This window comes from Drosophila montana, unplaced genomic scaffold, assembly GCF_035044405.1.
Source record: "Drosophila montana isolate Dmon_TW-CO22-7 unplaced genomic scaffold, ASM3504440v1 contig_3733_1, whole genome shotgun sequence".
Taxonomy (NCBI): domain Eukaryota; kingdom Metazoa; phylum Arthropoda; class Insecta; order Diptera; family Drosophilidae; genus Drosophila; species Drosophila montana.
The window spans coordinates 9,766,712-9,784,658 of record NW_026998620.1 but is presented as its reverse complement, the minus strand read 5'-3'; the positions used below and the strand labels follow the sequence as shown (position 1 = coordinate 9,784,658).

At 41.2% G+C, this 17,947-nt stretch overlaps 1 protein-coding gene across 3 annotated transcripts; it reads right to left on the bottom strand.

The window, feature by feature from the left end:
- Positions 1-700: 700 nt before the first annotated feature.
- On the bottom strand, positions 701-17,538 carry orb (polyadenylation element binding protein orb). Of its 3 annotated transcripts, XM_064695157.1 has the most exons (10): positions 17,386-17,538; positions 15,178-15,835; positions 5,394-5,598; positions 3,875-4,203; positions 3,356-3,492; positions 3,079-3,283; positions 2,166-3,025; positions 1,932-2,112; positions 1,488-1,873; positions 701-1,421 (listed from the first exon to the last, which is right to left on the bottom strand). In XM_064695157.1, the coding sequence occupies exons 2-10, from the start codon at positions 15,193-15,195 to the stop codon at positions 965-967; spliced, it is 2,778 nt and encodes a 925-aa protein (XP_064551227.1). In that variant the 5' UTR covers positions 15,196-15,835; positions 17,386-17,538; the 3' UTR covers positions 701-964. The 3 variants fall into 3 exon arrangements, with proteins under 3 accessions (XP_064551227.1, XP_064551225.1, XP_064551224.1); XM_064695155.1 differs by lacking the exons at positions 5,394-5,598; positions 15,178-15,835; positions 17,386-17,538 and adding exons at positions 4,563-4,876; positions 4,964-5,206; XM_064695154.1 differs by lacking the exons at positions 5,394-5,598; positions 15,178-15,835; positions 17,386-17,538 and adding an exon at positions 4,563-5,206.
- Positions 17,539-17,947: the final 409 nt, after the last annotated feature.

Here is a 17,947-nt window from a genome sequence, read left to right as displayed (position 1 = left end):
GTAATGGTTTGTTATTACATACAAAGCATCGAGATTCGTTCTCAAAATACATGAAAAATAATGTAAGACATAAATAATAGGAACAAAGTTCTTAGCTTTAAAACTAGTTCAGCCAAAAGAGGGCCAAGAAAGAAAAACAAAGTTCAACAATCAATGTAAATGATCAACAAAAAAATTTTTTTAAATCTATGAAAAACATAAACTAAACATTAACTATATAACAAATTCAGTGTGACAAAACTTATGACCAATTTATAAATTCTCAACTTTTAAATCGTACTTAAAAATTGGAATTTGTGATAAACGCTTTACGGACAAATCCAAAAAATATTTCTGCGCTTGGCTAATAAAAACAGAAGCTATAAAATTTCTGATTAATAGCACAATAACAAAATATATATAAACTTAATAACGGGGAGGAAAAACTAAACAAAAAACTTATGCATTTTCCAGTTTCCAGAATGGCAGAATCTTAAATTAGATAAATACTGAATGCAAAATAGGAACAGCTTTCTTAGCCAAAAATAGAGAAACGTAATTGAAATGGCCCATTTCAAGTAGCTGGCGGTTTTTCGATTGGCATTCGAATGCCCGCTTCAAATGCTGATATGTAAGCATGATTATCAAAAAATATTATGTATACGAGTGGATTATGTGAGAAATGCTCGTGTGTATAGCCTAAAAGAAAAAAGTGTATATGTACATATACTAAATATCGTACCGTTTAAGTAAATACATCAAATAAATGAGTAACTTTACAAGGTTCATTGTGATTGGGTGTGCAACACAAATAATTTTCGTCCAAATCTGTCCATTCGGAAAGGTTAAGCTTCCTGTTGCCTAAAAGTGCAAAAATTTTGGTATCACTTAAAATTCAAAATTACATCCCATGATGAACTTAAATATGGAACTATGTTAAAACGGCACGCTAAAAGTGCGCACAAAGTTTGGAGTAGATACACGCTTATATCGTCGGCTGATGTTGCTGATATTTGTACAATGAGTTGGCTGCCGCGTTGTTGGTGCCTGCATTTGACAAAAGGTTCAAGTTGTTTGCCTGCTGATTGGCATGTTGCTGAAGCTGAATACGTTTTTGTTGCTGCTGCTGCTGTTGCTGTTGTTGCTGCTGCTGCTGTTGCTGCTGCTGTTGCTGCTGCTGTTGCTGCTGCTGTTGCTGCTGCTGTTGCTGCTGCTGTTGCTGCTGCGGTTGCTGCTGCTGTTGGTTATTGTGATGACCATGTTGCTGCAGTTTCTGATCCATATTCATGCGGTTACCCGAAGACGCCAACGAAATCGTGGAGGAGGACGTCGAAGGTCCAATGCCCACCAGAGTTTGCGACTTTGAGTTACGTGTCAAGGGCTTGTGATTCTTAATAATTTCACAGCTGTGTTGCCATTGCCAACAGCTGCGGCAAAAGTAACTGCAACAGATACATGTACTTTAGTTAACAAACGAGGGGATTCCTAATTTGTTGGCTCAAACATACCGAAAACAAGACAATTCACGACAATAGTAAGGCCCGTGCTGCACACCACAAATTGAACATAAAGCATCTTCCAGATATGGATCCACCTGAACTTTCTTTGTAAATTTGGTGGTGCGTATTTCAATGAAGGCAGCCGATACAGCCTTCATATACGAACGAAAGTTGCTAAAAGTAACTCGCCCGGAGCCAATTGGGTATTTGTATTTGTCCGTGTCAATGCCAGCATAGAGTACACCATCAAATAGATCCTCCATTATTGTTGCCAAGCCCTCGGCAGTTAGTTTGCCGTGCAGGGCGCCGACGAAAACCGTTTTAGTGGGATCCAGTTTTTGGGAACTAGAGCGTACATAGTTGGAATCGGCTATAATCCAGGGTATTACTTCCACCTGAATGGAACATGATTATTAGCAAACTATAATGAGCACTCCCTTATATACGACTTACATCTTTAGATTTGATGCGCCGAGAGGAAATCTTAAAGAAATAATTGCTGCCACTATGCGAATCATCAACTTGCAATACGCAAGCTGAGAGCAAGGCTTTCACCTGTTTATCAGATTCGAAAATTATGTACACATATCCCTTGGGTTGTGCAGCCTGCTGCTCCTTGCCGGGCCATTCCACTCTGCAAAGATGGATGCTTTAATGATGAACTTACGTAAATTAAATAGGACTTACTTAATGGAACCAAAGGGTTTAAAGATCTGTATTAATGATTGCTCACTGATATCCCACGGTATACCACCCAAAAATACTTTAGGCGAATAGTTCAACATGCGATGCGAACGTGGCGGCAGTTGGCCACTCCAAGTACATGTTGCTTCACATATTGCAGCCGAGTTCTTATAAAACTTGGCGACACGATCCAGATGCCAGTCACTAGCACTGCCAATAGAACTAGGCGCTACGCCCACAGTGCTGCCAGTACCGCCCACTAGATTGCCCAAACTAGCACTTGAAGTGTTATTAAGACTGTTTGAGCTGCCGGCAGTAGGCAAATTGCTTGCATAGCTTTGTAGCAGTTGATTAAGCAACGGCATTTGCTGCGTTTGTGCTTGCAGCAATTTGAGCGTATTGATGCGCTGCAGATTCTGCAGCTTGGCCAGCTCCATGTCCACAATGGAAAAGTTTTCTAGACTACATTGATTCAGGCAATCGTTGTTGCTCAAATCAAAATTTTGTTGCGATCCACTTAACAGCTGCGACTCATAGTTTCGATTAATGTTGGCAAATTGCTGCTGCTGCTGCTGCTGTTGTTGTTGTTGTTGTTGCTGCTGCTGCTGCTGATGATGATGAGCCTGTTGTTGTTGTTGTTGCTGTTGTAGCTGCTGCTGCTGTTGTTGTTGCTGTTGCTGCTGCTGCTGTTGCTGCTGTTGTTGAAGCTGCTTCTGTTGCTGCTGTTGCTGTTGTAACTGCTTTTGTTGTTGCTGCAAATGTTGCTGCTGTTGCTGCTGCTGCTGCTGTTGAAAATGTTGCTGCTGCTGCTGCTGCTGTTGCTGCAAAGAAGCCAGCTTGTTGCTGTTCACTGAGAGCAGATTCTGCAAAGAAATTCGATCAGACCCAAACTCAGACTCGAGGGGACAATATTTACAATCATGTCCAAGAGATTTGGCTCGTTGAAGGATTGATTGCTGTTCTGACTCTCCGGTGAATTTGAGCGCGTGGATGCATTTTGTAAATTGAGTCCGAGATTACCGCTGTTAGTGCCGCTCAAGTTGCTGTAGCTCTGCTGCTGATAAAGCATATTAATCGAATCTAACGATAAACCATTGGCGCTGGAGGAATTGCTGCTGTCGCTGCAAATAGTGTGGGAAATTGTGTGAGTATATCGATGGCTGACCAAAATCAAATAGGTGCCGCATCGTTACCTGACTAAAGGTGAACTGTGAAAGGAGCGATTGTAAATAGATGAAGGCGTACTTGGCGATAAGGGTGCAGAGCAATCGAAGCTGATGTTTGATCTTTGGAAAGCCTTAAGTGGGTTACTTTGTGCAACATTTTCAAACTAAGTTCGCCAATTCACCCAAAAAGAAAGAAAAGAAATCAAATAAATTGAAAAAAATTACACACACACAGAGTAAGAGACATAAAAGGGAAAAGAGAAAGAGAGAGAGAGAGAGAGAGAGAGGGACACACACAAGATAGAAATCAATCAAAAATCATAAGACGTTTAGTATATAGAGTCCACGAGCGTTGGTTTAGTACGAGCGAGACGCAAAGACACAAGCAAAAAAGTTAGAGAACAGTTTGGTGCAAATTCGGTGCAATTACAAGATACAAGATACAAGATACATGTCCATATACATACATATATATATACATATACATATACATATAAACACATGCAGAGGACATGTGCGCGTCGGAGCTGTGCGCCTGAAACTTACCTGAAAGTAATCAAAACTTGACTTGGTGCCTGGCGAGGCCGAGGACTGAGTTGAGCTCGGTGTCAGTGGTGCATAGGACACTGCAGTCGCCGACAATTGACCGCAATCGCCAGTGGCAGCGACAGCGGCAGCTGCAGCAGTCGCCGAATTGCCAAGTAGCAAGTTATTAACGCCGCTGCTGCTGCTGCTGCCGTTACCTCCGGCGCCGCTTGCAATGCCTGCTGCCGTTGTTGCTACTTTTGTTGGGGCTGGTGCTGTTGTTGCCTGGGCTGCGATTGCAGGGCCGCTGCCGCCACACAAACCAAGCAGATCGTTCAGTGTGATTGGATCTGCAATATAATGGCAAGTCAAAAGTATATAAATCTATATATAAATATGAATATATATAAGTATATCGCTGACTTGGCGCAGCCATCAATAAATCAAATAAACAAACACACAAACTAACTCTACAGCAACTACAAACTCAAGTGCAACATTTGACCATTGCCATAATTTTGTGTTCTGTTGGCCTGGCCGACCGACGACGAAGAGCTTTCAAGCGTTTTGCAAATATTCAAAATGCTGCTAATAAATTAGGCGTAAATATGCTATGTTCGATCCAATCGCAACCCAGCCCGAAACGATACGACGATACGAACTCTTTTTGGCACTGGCAGCCCAAAAAGGGGCCCACAGAGCAACTTACTGCAATTGCATTGGCTTGCGTTATTGTTGTTGCTCGAGTTATTGTCGTATGCCAAGTTCTGTCTGCCATCGCCATCACCAGCTGCCATCATGCCAAGGTTCTCGTCAATGGTGATGCTGGAAGATTTGCTGGTGCTGCTGGTTTTTGTGCTGGTGGTATTATTGCCGATGGCTTTGCCGTCATAGTTGATGCCAAATTCAAATGTCTCCTGCGTGGGCGACCCACTTGGCAGAGCACTTGGCGTCTTTCTCATATAAAGTTCCTCAATTCCCAACATGGTCTCAAGTTTCTTGATATTCTGATGGTCTGGAATGCTGAAATGCTCAAATGCTTTGTTGCTCGGGTTGCGTGCTCTCCACACACGAAATTTGGTATTTAGGTGTTTAAAATTTGACTATTACTTGAAAATTTACTGCGCTTCCTTTGCAAATGGCAATTGGGCGTGTACACTTATAATGCAATTTATACAAGGAACTTCGATCCTAGTTTAAACTACGTGAAACAAAATAAAGAATAATAATAATTTAACTATCGAAGGATATTTGTGTGCCGACTTCAAAAGGTAAAAAATGATTGAAATTTATACGTCCGTTTGCAAGACTCCAAATAATATTGACAAGAAAATGCCAGCAGTGCCACGTTAAAATGAATTTACAGCCAAAATAGAAACTCTACACCATGACAATAATTCCCATGGCAACCCAAACTATATTAAATCGGAGATTGAAAACCTACATAGCATAAAAACCAAATGACAGTTTTCTGCATGCCTTTGACTCAAAAAGAAAATAATCAAATTAGTTGATGCAATCCAAAAACTTTTCAACGAACCATTTATGAACGATATAAGTCCATCGCTGGCATCGGCACGTCTGCTCAGCAGATCCTGCTGCTGCTGTTGCTGTTGGTGTTGATGTTGATGCTGATGCTGTTCCAGTATTGAGCTAATCGAATGCTTCTGCAGTATATCACTGGCACTGGCGCCGCTCAAGGCACGCATATTGCCGCCGGCAGCGGTGCAATCAGGCGTCTCGTACTGCAAGTATAGAATTTGAATAGTAATAAAAGCGGGCGCCAATCAAATTTGAATTGCCACATGTTGGCGGCAGGCAACATTGATTGTGCAGCAGACATATTTATATACGCATACGTACATAGAAACAACTACGCGCAGAGCACTGTCATTAAAGTCAGCCAAATATTGTGGCAACTAATGAATCGTTTATCTTTTGCATTCCTTGCCACATGACGGCAGGCGACGTCCCAATAACGTAGCCAAGTTGGCAAGCCAACCGCACGAGGACACCCACAAGTCAGGCAGCAGAGCAGAGGAAGAAGTGGGATCCCCGCCAACCACAAAGTCACAGTCACAGTCACAGTCACAATTACAGGCAGGGCTATAGCCAAGACACCCAAACACCACCCGCCAGCAGACATGCTCTCTGGCTCGACGAAAGTACACTCGAGCATTCGGCGCAATTAAAAGCGCATCAAGTGTCAGTGGAGCACACTTAAAAATGCCAAATTAGTGCAAATATTGTTATCAGGCACTCACCAAACAATTTAGCGCAAAATGGCGTACAACTCATTACGTGGGGATTAATGCAGGACAGACGACCACTGATAGATGCTCCATACAGGTGAAAGCAAAGGTTTAGCTGCTAGATGCTCCAAGTGCTACTTGTATGCTTAACCATATGGGGATTACGTTTGAATTCCAATTGAAATGGTTTTTCAATTAACAGGAATTGAGAGAAGCACAGAGGGACTTGGGTGGATCAATTGCCCTAGTTGATTATATAAAATGATTTTTATTACAACAGACTTATTAAACATTCATCAAAATAATTGTAGGTCTTTCGATATTCCACATTTTTTTAAATATGAGGGTCAACTGGCAACTGATTCGACCAGATTTAGTTACCAGCAAAAGAGTGAAGTTCTGGGATTGATGCAAAAAGCTGATTCATAAGAAAGGATATTGATATGCCGGGTTTGAGCTGGTTAGGTTTAAAGTCTTCAGCGCCATGGAAAGGTTCAGAGATTCACATGCGCTCCAAACGACACTTATTTAATGTCTTTTTCAAGGCAGTTGAACCTATGTGGCAAGTTTTAAATGGAAGTCAGCCAAGGCATACTTACTTTTTGTCAACTTGTCACAACTATGTTAAGTATAAAACTTGCTATGGATTTAAAAATTGAATGACAACTTGATGAAGGTACGTGAAAAGTCGGAAATATCAAGAGCATACATATACACACTCCCAGGAAGCCGACACACACACACACACACACACACACACATTCAGAGAGAATGTAAGTCGATGTGTGGATGGCTAGTGGACAAGCAGCTGAAAGGCGGCATTGTCGTTGCCTGTTGACACATTTACCGTGGCGTACGAATGGAGATTTCACAGCTTGTTTCCAGCCTGCGATAAAAACGGCGTCAATGAATGCAAATTACAAATAGTGTTCAAGCTATTTTGTAATGTCGAGGCCATGTTTGCGTCCACATCCGCTACGCGAAAGGCCAAAGGCTGAGGAGCTTTCGCTGGCGGAAAAAGGAAAGTCTGAAGAATCTAGTTAGGGTTACTTATGTCTTTCACTTTTGCTTCGAACGAATAATGAATGTTCTTCAATCGCAGAACAAAGCTTAGATAAATAGCAAGGGAATGATGGAAAAGTTGAAATGCAAGGACGCCTGGGCAGGGACCACAACTGGTCCTTGCAACCTTTTGGAGCTTATAGAGAAAAGTAATTGAGTTATTAAAGTAACTTCCTGCTGCATGACAAGCAGTATGGCCTAGTTAACGTACCCTGACATTGGAGAATAAAACCCATAAACTAGGAAATTGAATACGACAAAAAATCTTAACCACTTGCCACATTTACGAGTCCAAACACCCCACGCCCGGACATTTACTTCAACCCATAGACATCCTGTCCGACCGCATTGCTATTGCCCTTTGTTTGTCTTTGACGTCAAGGATTTTCCAAATTTGATTCAATGGTGCTGCTGTTGTGGCTGTGTCCAGTGCTTGACTCCACGCTGATGGCTGCCTGCCTGCTGAATCTGATTGCTCCATGAAGATATTCGAAATCTCTCCGCGTTCGAGAGTATGTATAGACGCCAAGTAGCAGCCATCGAGTCAGCACTATAACTCAGTAGTTATTTATCCAGTGTCCATTCGACTTGGCTGCTGTACATTTGCTTGCCGGTTTCATCTTCATCGCTCTTCAGTTTCTGTGGGTTTTCTTTTTTCTTTATTTTTTTTTGGCAATCGCTTGACTGGAATTGGAATGTTCTGGGCTGAATTTTAGTGCATATGTGCAGCAAAGACAGAGAGGACCCCAGACAGGGATTTGGGTCCGGGATGGGAGTCTCTGTTGGCTGTTTGAGAAAATTACAAGTTTCCGCTTTCAGAAGTCTTACAAATTATTATGTTTGCATCGTTTACAACACTTATTAGATGTTGCTGCTGCTGTTGCCCGCTGCAGCTGACCCAAGGCGCTGCCCAAGCCACTGAAGGTCCTGGCCAAAAAGGGGTTTGACATTAAAATTTGATGGCATGTAGTGATAAGCGCCCGATGACGCTGCCATCCTTGTTGTCCTCGCTCTTCAATGCGATTCCCTTCGATTCGATTCGATTCGATGCGATACGTTGCGATGCGATGCGATTCGAGCCACTCCGTTCTACCCCCAGTGACCAGCAAAGCGCAAAAGGTTAATGCACAGCTGTAATTTTTTATGGCCGATTACATGTTGCAAACTTGGGCACAGTGGCAGTCCATAAAGGATAAAAGTTATTGGCAAATACATTTGAATTTACTTTGCTTATACGATGCCGCTATACAACCTATTACATGCAGTGCTCAAGTTTAAGTTCTTAAGTGTCTGATAATGGTTACATAACAAGCGTTTTGCATAACGAGCGGCTACACCTCAAAAAATGTTTAAAATTGACTCTTTGACTTTTTTGTCTTTTGTATAATAAAGTTTTTGTTTTACTTGTGCTAATAAGATAGCATATAGGAGTGCGTGGGACGAAATAAAATGGAATAATTGCAGAGAACAGAACGGTTATGTATACTTTTACAAGAATATATAATTCGAAAACTTCTTTTTATCATTGCGTTACACATTTTATGATAAAAGTATATTAGCCTTTAGAAGAGCATAAAAATGCGTGACAGTTACCAAATTTTCTTAAATAATAGGTTTCTATGGAATTCTCTCTGTATTGGTGGTTCGAATCTGATTGTAATATTATGTTTCACTTTTAGGATTTATATTTCTATGTATAAGTTGTTTTACGCAATCAACTCTGTTTTTTATACGAACATTTTCTCCCTCCTTTCATTAACGTAAGTGGCGAGCGCTATACAATTGTGTAGGAGCTCACCTTTTGCGAAAATTTGATGACTTCCAAGTTGTCTTGTTATTACATGCAGCTGACAAAGTCTCTCAAACCGATCTGTCGCTTATCTCTGTTTTCAGTTTTGGGGCAACAATTGAGCGTTTAATATTGCAAATTAAAAAGCACTGCACTACACACACACGCACACCCACACACACACTTGGAGGGAGCACAAGGGCATAATTGTGCTCCATGCTGAGCAGCCAAGTTACAGGGCAACTGTTGTGTTGGTGGAGGACGTGGGTGTGGGCGTCGTCACCATCGATTGGATGGGATTCAAATGTCTGCAGGTCATACGAACACAATGCCAGGCCTAACGCAGTGGCAGTGGCACGTAATTGCAGTGCGCCTACAAGTATGCAACACGCGCCCACAGCAGACAGTTGCAGCGAGCGGCAGCAGGTTCTGTTGTAACTGCAATTGCTGTGTGTGCCTGCGCGCGTGTGTGTGTGTGTGTGTGTGAGTTTCGCGTGTTGTGCTTTTCATGGAGATGCCATTGCCGGGGCAAATTAAATTGAGCTGCATGTTAAATGTCATTTCGTCAGCAGCACTTGATTTGTGCCTTGGCACGATGTCGCTTAACATATATATATGTATAAATATATATTTATAGATACGGCAAGCGTGTGGCCAAACCCACACACACGCGCGCACACAGACGCAGTATGAGTATGAGTGCGAAGCATTAAATGATGCTTTGTATGAAGTATCCAACAGATGCAGCAAACTCTGCCGCTGCTCCTGCGTCATGCATCCTTTTAATAACAACAATATCGTAATTCAAACAACTCTCTGCTCGGGCAGAGCAGCGAACCGTTTACATGGGCGTAGTATGGCAGCAACTACGGCCACGAGGACACCCACGTGGACGACAGACCAGCGAGAAGCAAGCGTAGCGACATTTCAGTTTCAACGGCAACATTTCCGATGCCTATGCGCTTTTGTTGCCGCTGTCGTTGTTATTGTTTCAGTGTGTGTGTGTGTGTGTGTGTGAAGTGAATGAGTGAGACAGCCAGAGGAAAGAAGACAATTTTTTTAAAACAGGCGTCAACATGCATTCAATATGAGTGTGGTTCGTGTGTGAATGCGCGCGTGTGTGCGTTCTTCTGTGTCTCTCTCTGTGTGCGTGTGTGTGTGTGTGTGTGCTAAGTGGAAATAAAACACGCGCTTTTTGCGCACTGTATTATCTCTGCGAGTTGAGCTGCATTGGATTGCGCACAACAGGGCGTACGATGCATATTTGCATACCCAATAAAATTATGTTAATGCGGTGTATTAGTTGTTAGGACAGCCGGGATACTCAATTTGTTAAAGTACCTTGCAATATTCATAATTTGTAAATATGTATTAAGTCCGATATTCTTTCTTTCTGTCTTTCTTTTTAGTATTTAATCAACCATTTCTTAAAATACCACTTTCTGTTAGATGTGTTAGATTTCTTCACTTCTTCTGTTAGATTTCTTCACTTCTAACTAAAAGCTTGCTAGTGGACAAAATGATCAGCCTTGGGCGGACGTTCTTTTAACCAGACAATGACATTATTTGTAGTACACAAAATCTGTTTCTTGTTGTACAAAAACTATCCCTGCAGCGGATATACCACTTCTATATGCTATAAATTGATTAAAAGTTTGACATAAGAATAAAAGACAATGCTTTTCCAAAATAGAAACGTTTTTAAGCTACCATTTCTGTTGCTTGTTGTTACTCTCAATATGGAAAGTATTGATGAGTCTTAGCTTTCATATATTATTACTTTTTTTCAATATATCTTTTAATCAGACATTTTCCTTAGCAGCATTCAAATGTAAAACTGTCTGCTCATGAGAGCTTTCACTATATTTGGCAATCTTCAATATAATTTACTTTATATTTTTATTATAGCACAGGATAACTAGCCGTTGAGCTGTCTTTGTCCTAAGCTGAATGAATACTTTGTTTTATTTTCGAGCAACAAAACTTTTTCATGCCTATTTAAAAAGCAACAAACTCTGCTTTTGCATGGTGGCCTTTTGTGGTTGCGTTTATTGTTTTCTTTTTAAAACATTGCTATTTTGCCTCTTGTTTTCTTTGGCTGCACCTTTGTGTGCGCTTTTAATAATAACACACAGCAGCATTGTTACTGCCACGCCCACGCATGCTAGTTGGAAGTGTGTGCGACGATGTCTGCGCTAAAGTAAATTCAATTGAATTTTTGCAATTTTTAATGCCAGCTCCTCATATTGCACCGGCTACGCCCAGCAGAACCTGCTACACCGCCAAGCCGCCAAGCCGGCAATCCAGCCATCCAGCAATCCTGGCAACCTCAGGCATCCCACCACAAAACGCGTCGCATTTTTTTATATCCCTCTGGCTGGCGGCGGGCGTGTGATTTGCTTGGTATCGACATTTTAATGATGTGCCTCGGGGCGCTTTTGCCGCCATTGTGAGAAGTCTACGAGGCCGCCGTCTTGTACCATTCGCCACTGGCACGAGGACAAGGATGAGGGCGACTGGTGCAAGGCATTCCAAGACATTCCGCTGGCCATCGCCATAGACGCTAAGCTGTCAGGCTGGCTGCCTTTTGTTGAAAAAAAAAAGAAAACCCGAATATATACATACGTATATATCGCACAGTATGTATGTAAATTTGCAATTGCAAATGCTTAGCAGCTTGCAGCATTTTGAAATGATTCTTTATTCATTTGATTTCATTTTGTACAATGCGAATGATTCGCCCATCGAGTTTCAACAAGAAGGCTAATAACTTGCAACAAATTAAAAGGAAAAACATTTTCGAGCCCAAGGAATTATTTTTATAGCTGGTTTTCTGCTTAGCTCTTAGGTGTAAATATCCAACAAATTAGAAAAAAAAGCTTTTCAGCTTTCAGCCGAAAAAGAAAGAAAGAAACTATTGGTCTTTACTGTAGACCATTCGGGAATATGGCTGGGAATATAAAGTGTGTCAGTCACAGCGGGCAATGATGATCACAGGGCAAAAAGAACTTTGCAAATAAAATGTTGTACAAACGACAAATGTACTTTATTTATAGGCGTTTTTAACAGCAGGCCAGCGGCACATAAATAAAATATATTACATAATACATATAAATAAAACGACGGGTAAAGGAAATGAAATAATATAAAGTATTCGCCACACTGGCACAGGAAGCATTACTGCATGAAGAAGTCGCTTTTTTTTTTTTAGGCATTACCAGCAAATAAATATGAATAAATATATATATATATATATATATGTGTGCCCACTACATACGTATAAATATGCATTTTTATATTGGGGCAACAACAATGGCTTATTGTACCCCATCCCACCTTGAGGCCCCTGCACCATCAATGGGAATGCCGCTTACACGACAAAATTGACATTTTGCATTTACTTATTTTTAGTATCCACTTTTTTTCTTTCTTTCCCTTTTTTTTTGCAGCCACAATAAAATGAGAAGAAAAATTGCATAATAACCCCTTTGAAATCGTCGGATTATCCTTAAATATTTGTGTAAACATTGTAACAAATGCACAGCCTCCATTGTCAGATTGTCAGGCCGTGCCAAAGCCGCCCCGCCAACTGCCGCCCGATCCATCAAATGCCTGAATGATGAGCAATAGACGAAGCCCGTTACAGTCGACAATGAGTAACTTTGTAGCTTGGCTTTCGACTGAATGACAGACGAGGATGCAGAGCAGCAGCAGACGAAATAGAGGGAGAGGGAGCGATGCGACGCTTACGCATGCAACAATGGCAGTGCAAATGGAGGCGGACGGAGGCGTCTCACGGTGCAATCACGCACACCCCCACACACCACACATATTGACAGGACTATGGGATCGTTTAAGCATGACAGCAACAGGGAACATGTGCGTAAGCCGTGTAGCCCCAGCTACTAGTATATTATAATGATTACACATGTGTCACTTGGGTAAGCAGCGACGAGGGACGAGCACAACCTCCGCCGGGCGGAAGCCACCGAGACAAGTGACAATTTTGGCAGGAGCTTAGTGGAAATTGACTGAACTGACATAACATTTACTAGTATGTCAAATAGGAGTTTTATCCTCAAAGCTAGCATCTGAATTGCGAATTGTTATTGCTTGGGGAAGGGACAATAGCTTATTTATCAATCTAAGAAAATGAAACATTATATGATATTCATATTAAAAGGTAAAATTGGTGGTGGGGAGTTTGGGGAGTAGCATGTATGCGAATGGAGAAGCAAAAGAAAGAATTTAAGACGCATTCGGTCGGGTACTTAAAGCCATTTGAGAAAAACCGCAACTTTGCCAAAAAAATACCTTTTCGACATTTTGGAATAGTTTTTGAAATGACTGACATCCTATAAAATTATCCTATATATCTCCCGGCTTCTAACATTCCCGCACTTACCCAGGTTCTGCGTGTAAGAAAACGGCCTTGCTTTTGTTTATCCTAACAGCTTAAGATAATTTGAGGTCTTGTTTACTAAATAATTTAAAAATGTCCAAAATCAGTATAATATAATAACCAGAAAGAAAGTTCAAATGCCTTGGTAGAATTATGGCTTACGGTTTTGCAGATATGTAAACGAAGAGAAAGAGAGAAAAGCTCACATCTGCTGAGTTTGATGAATATATATTGAATAATATGAAAACTTTCGTACAAAAACTCATTTTTTAACCGATTCCGATATTCCAAAATATTTCCTATGCTGATTAGATATGCCTTGCATATAATTAGCAGAGTTCAATAAATAAATGCCGGGATGGGTCAAGTTATCTTCAAAAACAAAAAAGACAAGGACCTAATGTTCGACCGATCATAGCTATATCTTATAGTAGGCCGACGTCGATAAGATGTGGCTTAAGGAGCATTTAAACTAAAAAATACTGAGTTATCTTGGCAAACAATAAAGTGGTTCATACAAACTGCTATGGGATATAGTGGTCCAATTCGGTCGTTTCAAAACATGGAATATGACGATATCTTCATTTCTGAGAGTCATATACTGTTTATACTGATCATATATATAAACATTATGGGCTCGGAGATGTCTCCTTTTATGCGTTACACATTTAATGACAAAGGCTATCCCCTCTAAAAAACTAGAAAAGTAGCAAAGGTAGAAAGGCCAGCAAACAGTATTAATAAAAAGATAAGCTTTAATTTTGTAATCAAAAGAAAGAAGAAAATATTTTCAATAAATATCAATAATAATTTAAGAATCAACGTGTCTAGACATGTGCCAAGGAATTACGTCGATGTCAATTGAATGTGCACGAAAGCGTAATCTTCTCCGACATATTTACTGAGACAGAGAAAATGTACTAAACCGAAGTGACGTTTTCATAAAATATGTACTCTAGCATCATAGCGCAGTATTGTAATAAAATTACAACTTGCAATTCAATTTGTTATTTAATAGTTTGGTTTTTCTTTTTCTTTCTTTCTTTTTTGTGGACACCTATATACCACTATTGTCAAAGCTATCATCTGTGCCTTGCTGCCTAATCAAATCATGTTATTTAAATGAATTAAAAATAAATAAAAGCTCGGAAAATTTAATCACGCAACTATTTTGCGCAACAAAGAGTACAATTAAACGCCTTCCACGCACGGACACTCATCCTCAGCCACACAAACCCAGACACAGCCACATTAAGACAGACAGACAGAGGGACAAACAGACAGCTTGGATGGAGGCGTTGCACTGTCTAGGAGCTGACGCTATGAACAAACGCCGCAAGTTTAATCGAATTTAACAACTCATAATGTGCAACAGACAACAAGAGTCGCGCTGTCGGGCTTCAGCCAGTTGAGCCAAGTAGAGTACTAAATGTGCAGCAAGGAACAGGAGCCTTCAGTCGGCGCACCGCATAGCCGAGAGGCGTATAAAGTTAAGCAATAATCTGATTAGGATCATCCCAGGCACTACTGCCAGAGACAGACACAATCAGTCAGTGGCTAAAGTTGAGCCGATACGGCATACGGCAGGCATAAATACACACAATCAAATATCAAGGTGCAAAATGCCTTTGTGGAGCAGCAACAGCGAAGGGGCGTGTAAGGGGTGTTAGCGGTTGCAGGGCGTGGAACTGCGTTAAACCAGCTGATGCGCTCTGGTGCTCTTGCTCATCTGGGTGTCGTACGTGAGCGGCTCAATTACGGCTAACGTCATCCCCTTTCGAGCTGGGAGTGCGAATGGGTTTTATTATTATTTACATACCTGTTGCAGCAGGGGCATTGTTTTGAATAAAAATTCCAATTTCCACACTTGTATTTCACGTTGCCGTTAGTCCTGTCGTGTCGCTCGCTCCTTCTCGTCGTCCTTGTGTTCGACTGTCGTCGGCTACACCATCGGCTGCCGGATAAGCTGACAAAGCGGCAAAACAGATGTCGCCACTTCCGTATGCTCCCGCCTCTCGTCCTCTTCTTATGCTGACCAACGCAACAACACAGTAAATCGCTCCAAGCAACTTGCCTCAGTTCCTCTCAGCCAGGTCGTGCTCGCTTGCTCTCTCTCTCTCTCTCTCTCACCGTGAATGCTCTCTGGGCATACGCTCAATGGTTTGTGCTGCGCAGCGAGTCCTTTATTTGAGCTGGGTTCGATCTGATGATGCGGCTGCCCAAAAATGTTGTCTGGTCTGCCTCAGGCTAACATGTTTGCTGGTAAAAATGGTTTGCTTAGCTTTTCTAGTTGTTGCTGCTGCTGCTGCTTCGGTTGTTGTTGTTGTTGTTATTGTTGTAGTTGTTGGCAATCAGGATTTGGCACCAGTCGGCACTTCACTACGCAGACAGCAGGCAGATGCGGCGGCCGTATCAGCTGACGCAAATATTCATCGATTCATTATTCTCCGTCAATAATGAAACTCATGTGATGCACCCTGTTGAAGTAGACGAGAGAAATTAACTAATTTAGATCATGTTTGTAGAATATGTAATTGTAAACCAAATAACAAATACTTAAAAAAAAATTAAATTTAAATTTAAATAAATTAAATAATTAAGTTAGCTTAGACATAACAACAATGAGTTCAGTAGAAATTTAACTTTGTCAGTTCACAACAGTTTACAATTTCCAGCATTTAGCAGTTTAAATTTTCATGTCTAGCTTTAGCTTTTCAAATAAGTTAAAATTTAAAAAATCTTCTCAAATCCAAACTTAAATATTAAATCTGGCCATCTATATTAAGTTGAAAGAAAACGAGCAGTACATTTTTAATTTAAGTAATCAATTAGTTTTAACTGAATTCAATTGGAAAACCTTTTCAAGCTATATTTTTAATACGACTCAATGGTTTACTTAATGCATGTAAGTCCCCAAGTCGAAAATCCTAAGGCACACAAGCAGGCACGCACACCCTAACACACACGCTCACGCACACGCACACGCACACGCACACGCACACGCACACTATCCCAGCAGTCTAAATGAGCTCACTTAAGCGTTAAACGCTGTAAATCGATCAAGGCGTATCCCCGCAAACATAACTGTAATTAACCAATTTCCGTCATGCCCCTCGTTTCGCAGCCAACGACAAGTTGTTTCCAAGTGCTTTCGTGCGAGCGACTGCTTTATAATTTTGTCGTTCTCGGTAATTATGTTAATTTTTTGTTAAAGCTAAAAGTGGTGATGGGCTAAAATGGACACGGGCCACAAAAGAGGAAAGTCCTGTGCTGTGCGTTCCTGAGTACGTGTTGATGTCTATGTGTATATGTATGCGTCTCGACCGTGTGCATGTGCCAGCGGCTGTAATCCTTTTGAGAAACAGGAAGCGAAGCTATTATTAGAACCATAAATCAGCATGAAATGAGCAGAACGCTGCAAAGCAGCAACTACAATGAGTGGAGCGCCAACGGAGCTTGGGTAGTTTTTGTTATTGTTCTTGCTGCTGCTGCTGCTGCTGCTACTGTTGCTGTTGTTGCTTTTGCCCGTGGTCCTCTCTGTGCGTATTCGTAGTTGTAAAAAGTGGTCGACTAGTAGGAGAGTCGTATTTGTTGTTGGTGCTGTTGGAGCTGCTGGGAAATGACGTGAGTATGGCAAGGCGTGCGCGACGTAAAATACTCATGAACAACGGAAAGTTGTAAAAAGACAGTGACGAGGGCCGACGATACCGACGCCACAACAACAACAACAACACCAAATAAACACGCACTATAAAAAGTATATTGAAGTTGCACTCGATGAGAGTATAACTGCATCCGAGATACTGGAAAATCCTGCGACTTCAATTCACCCTCGCAGCACTCCTCCGGGTACACTTTTAGCACACAACATGCATTCAAATTTGCCAACGATTTGCTATGCCGGTCCCATTTACCTATTAAACTCTACGTAAGTATGTACAACATACACACATTCACGTAGAACGTTACAATTTCACAAGTATGCATATGTATATGAATGAATGTATGTATATATTTATTTACAAACCCGAAATTATAGTAGTTGCAGCCTATGTATGTTTAGTTTGTTGCACGCGTCACTCACATAAATTTGTAGAATTTCATTTTAATTTTGCACTTGCATTCAGTTTTTGTCGTCCTACTGCATGCATGCAAAGCACATTTTTTTCTCACACTCTGCTATCCGGCTTGGAACCGTTACTTCGAGTTGTGCAGTGTGCTTTGCACGCGTTTCGTTAATTTTACTATGCACTGTTGTTGCTCTGGTGTAGTTTGCAGTCTTTTGCTTTACACTTGTAAAAATATGCTACAAGATAAAGGCGTTGTATATAATTTGTATTTTATTTTAAATATCAACAAAAATTAAGTGTTTTTATTTGCACTGCCGATGGATCCAACTTTATCTTGTTGCCGTTCAAGGCAGGAATGCAATAACCTCACCTAACGAGCAATTGAAATACACTGATGTCGCCTGGCGACGACTGATGCTGAGAGAGCGCAAATAAAATCTCTATGGATGTTAGCTGCTGCCCCAATCCCCAACCCCAACACCCAAATCAGTCGCAGGACAACATACAAGTTGCAAGGAA

Bases quoted from the DNA above. Each gene is read 5' to 3' on its own strand.
- orb (XM_064695154.1), bottom strand. From the start codon at position 4,839: ATGTTGGGAATTGAGGAACTTTATATGAGAAAGACGCCAAGTGCTCTG. The intron at 4,204-4,562 runs GTAAGTTGCTCT...ATTATATTGCAG, and splicing joins CGCAAGCCAATGCAATTGCA to ATCCAATCACACTGAACGAT. The intron at 3,284-3,355 runs GTAACGATGCGG...CACTATTTGCAG, and splicing joins CACAGTTCACCTTTAGTCAG to CGACAGCAGCAATTCCTCCA.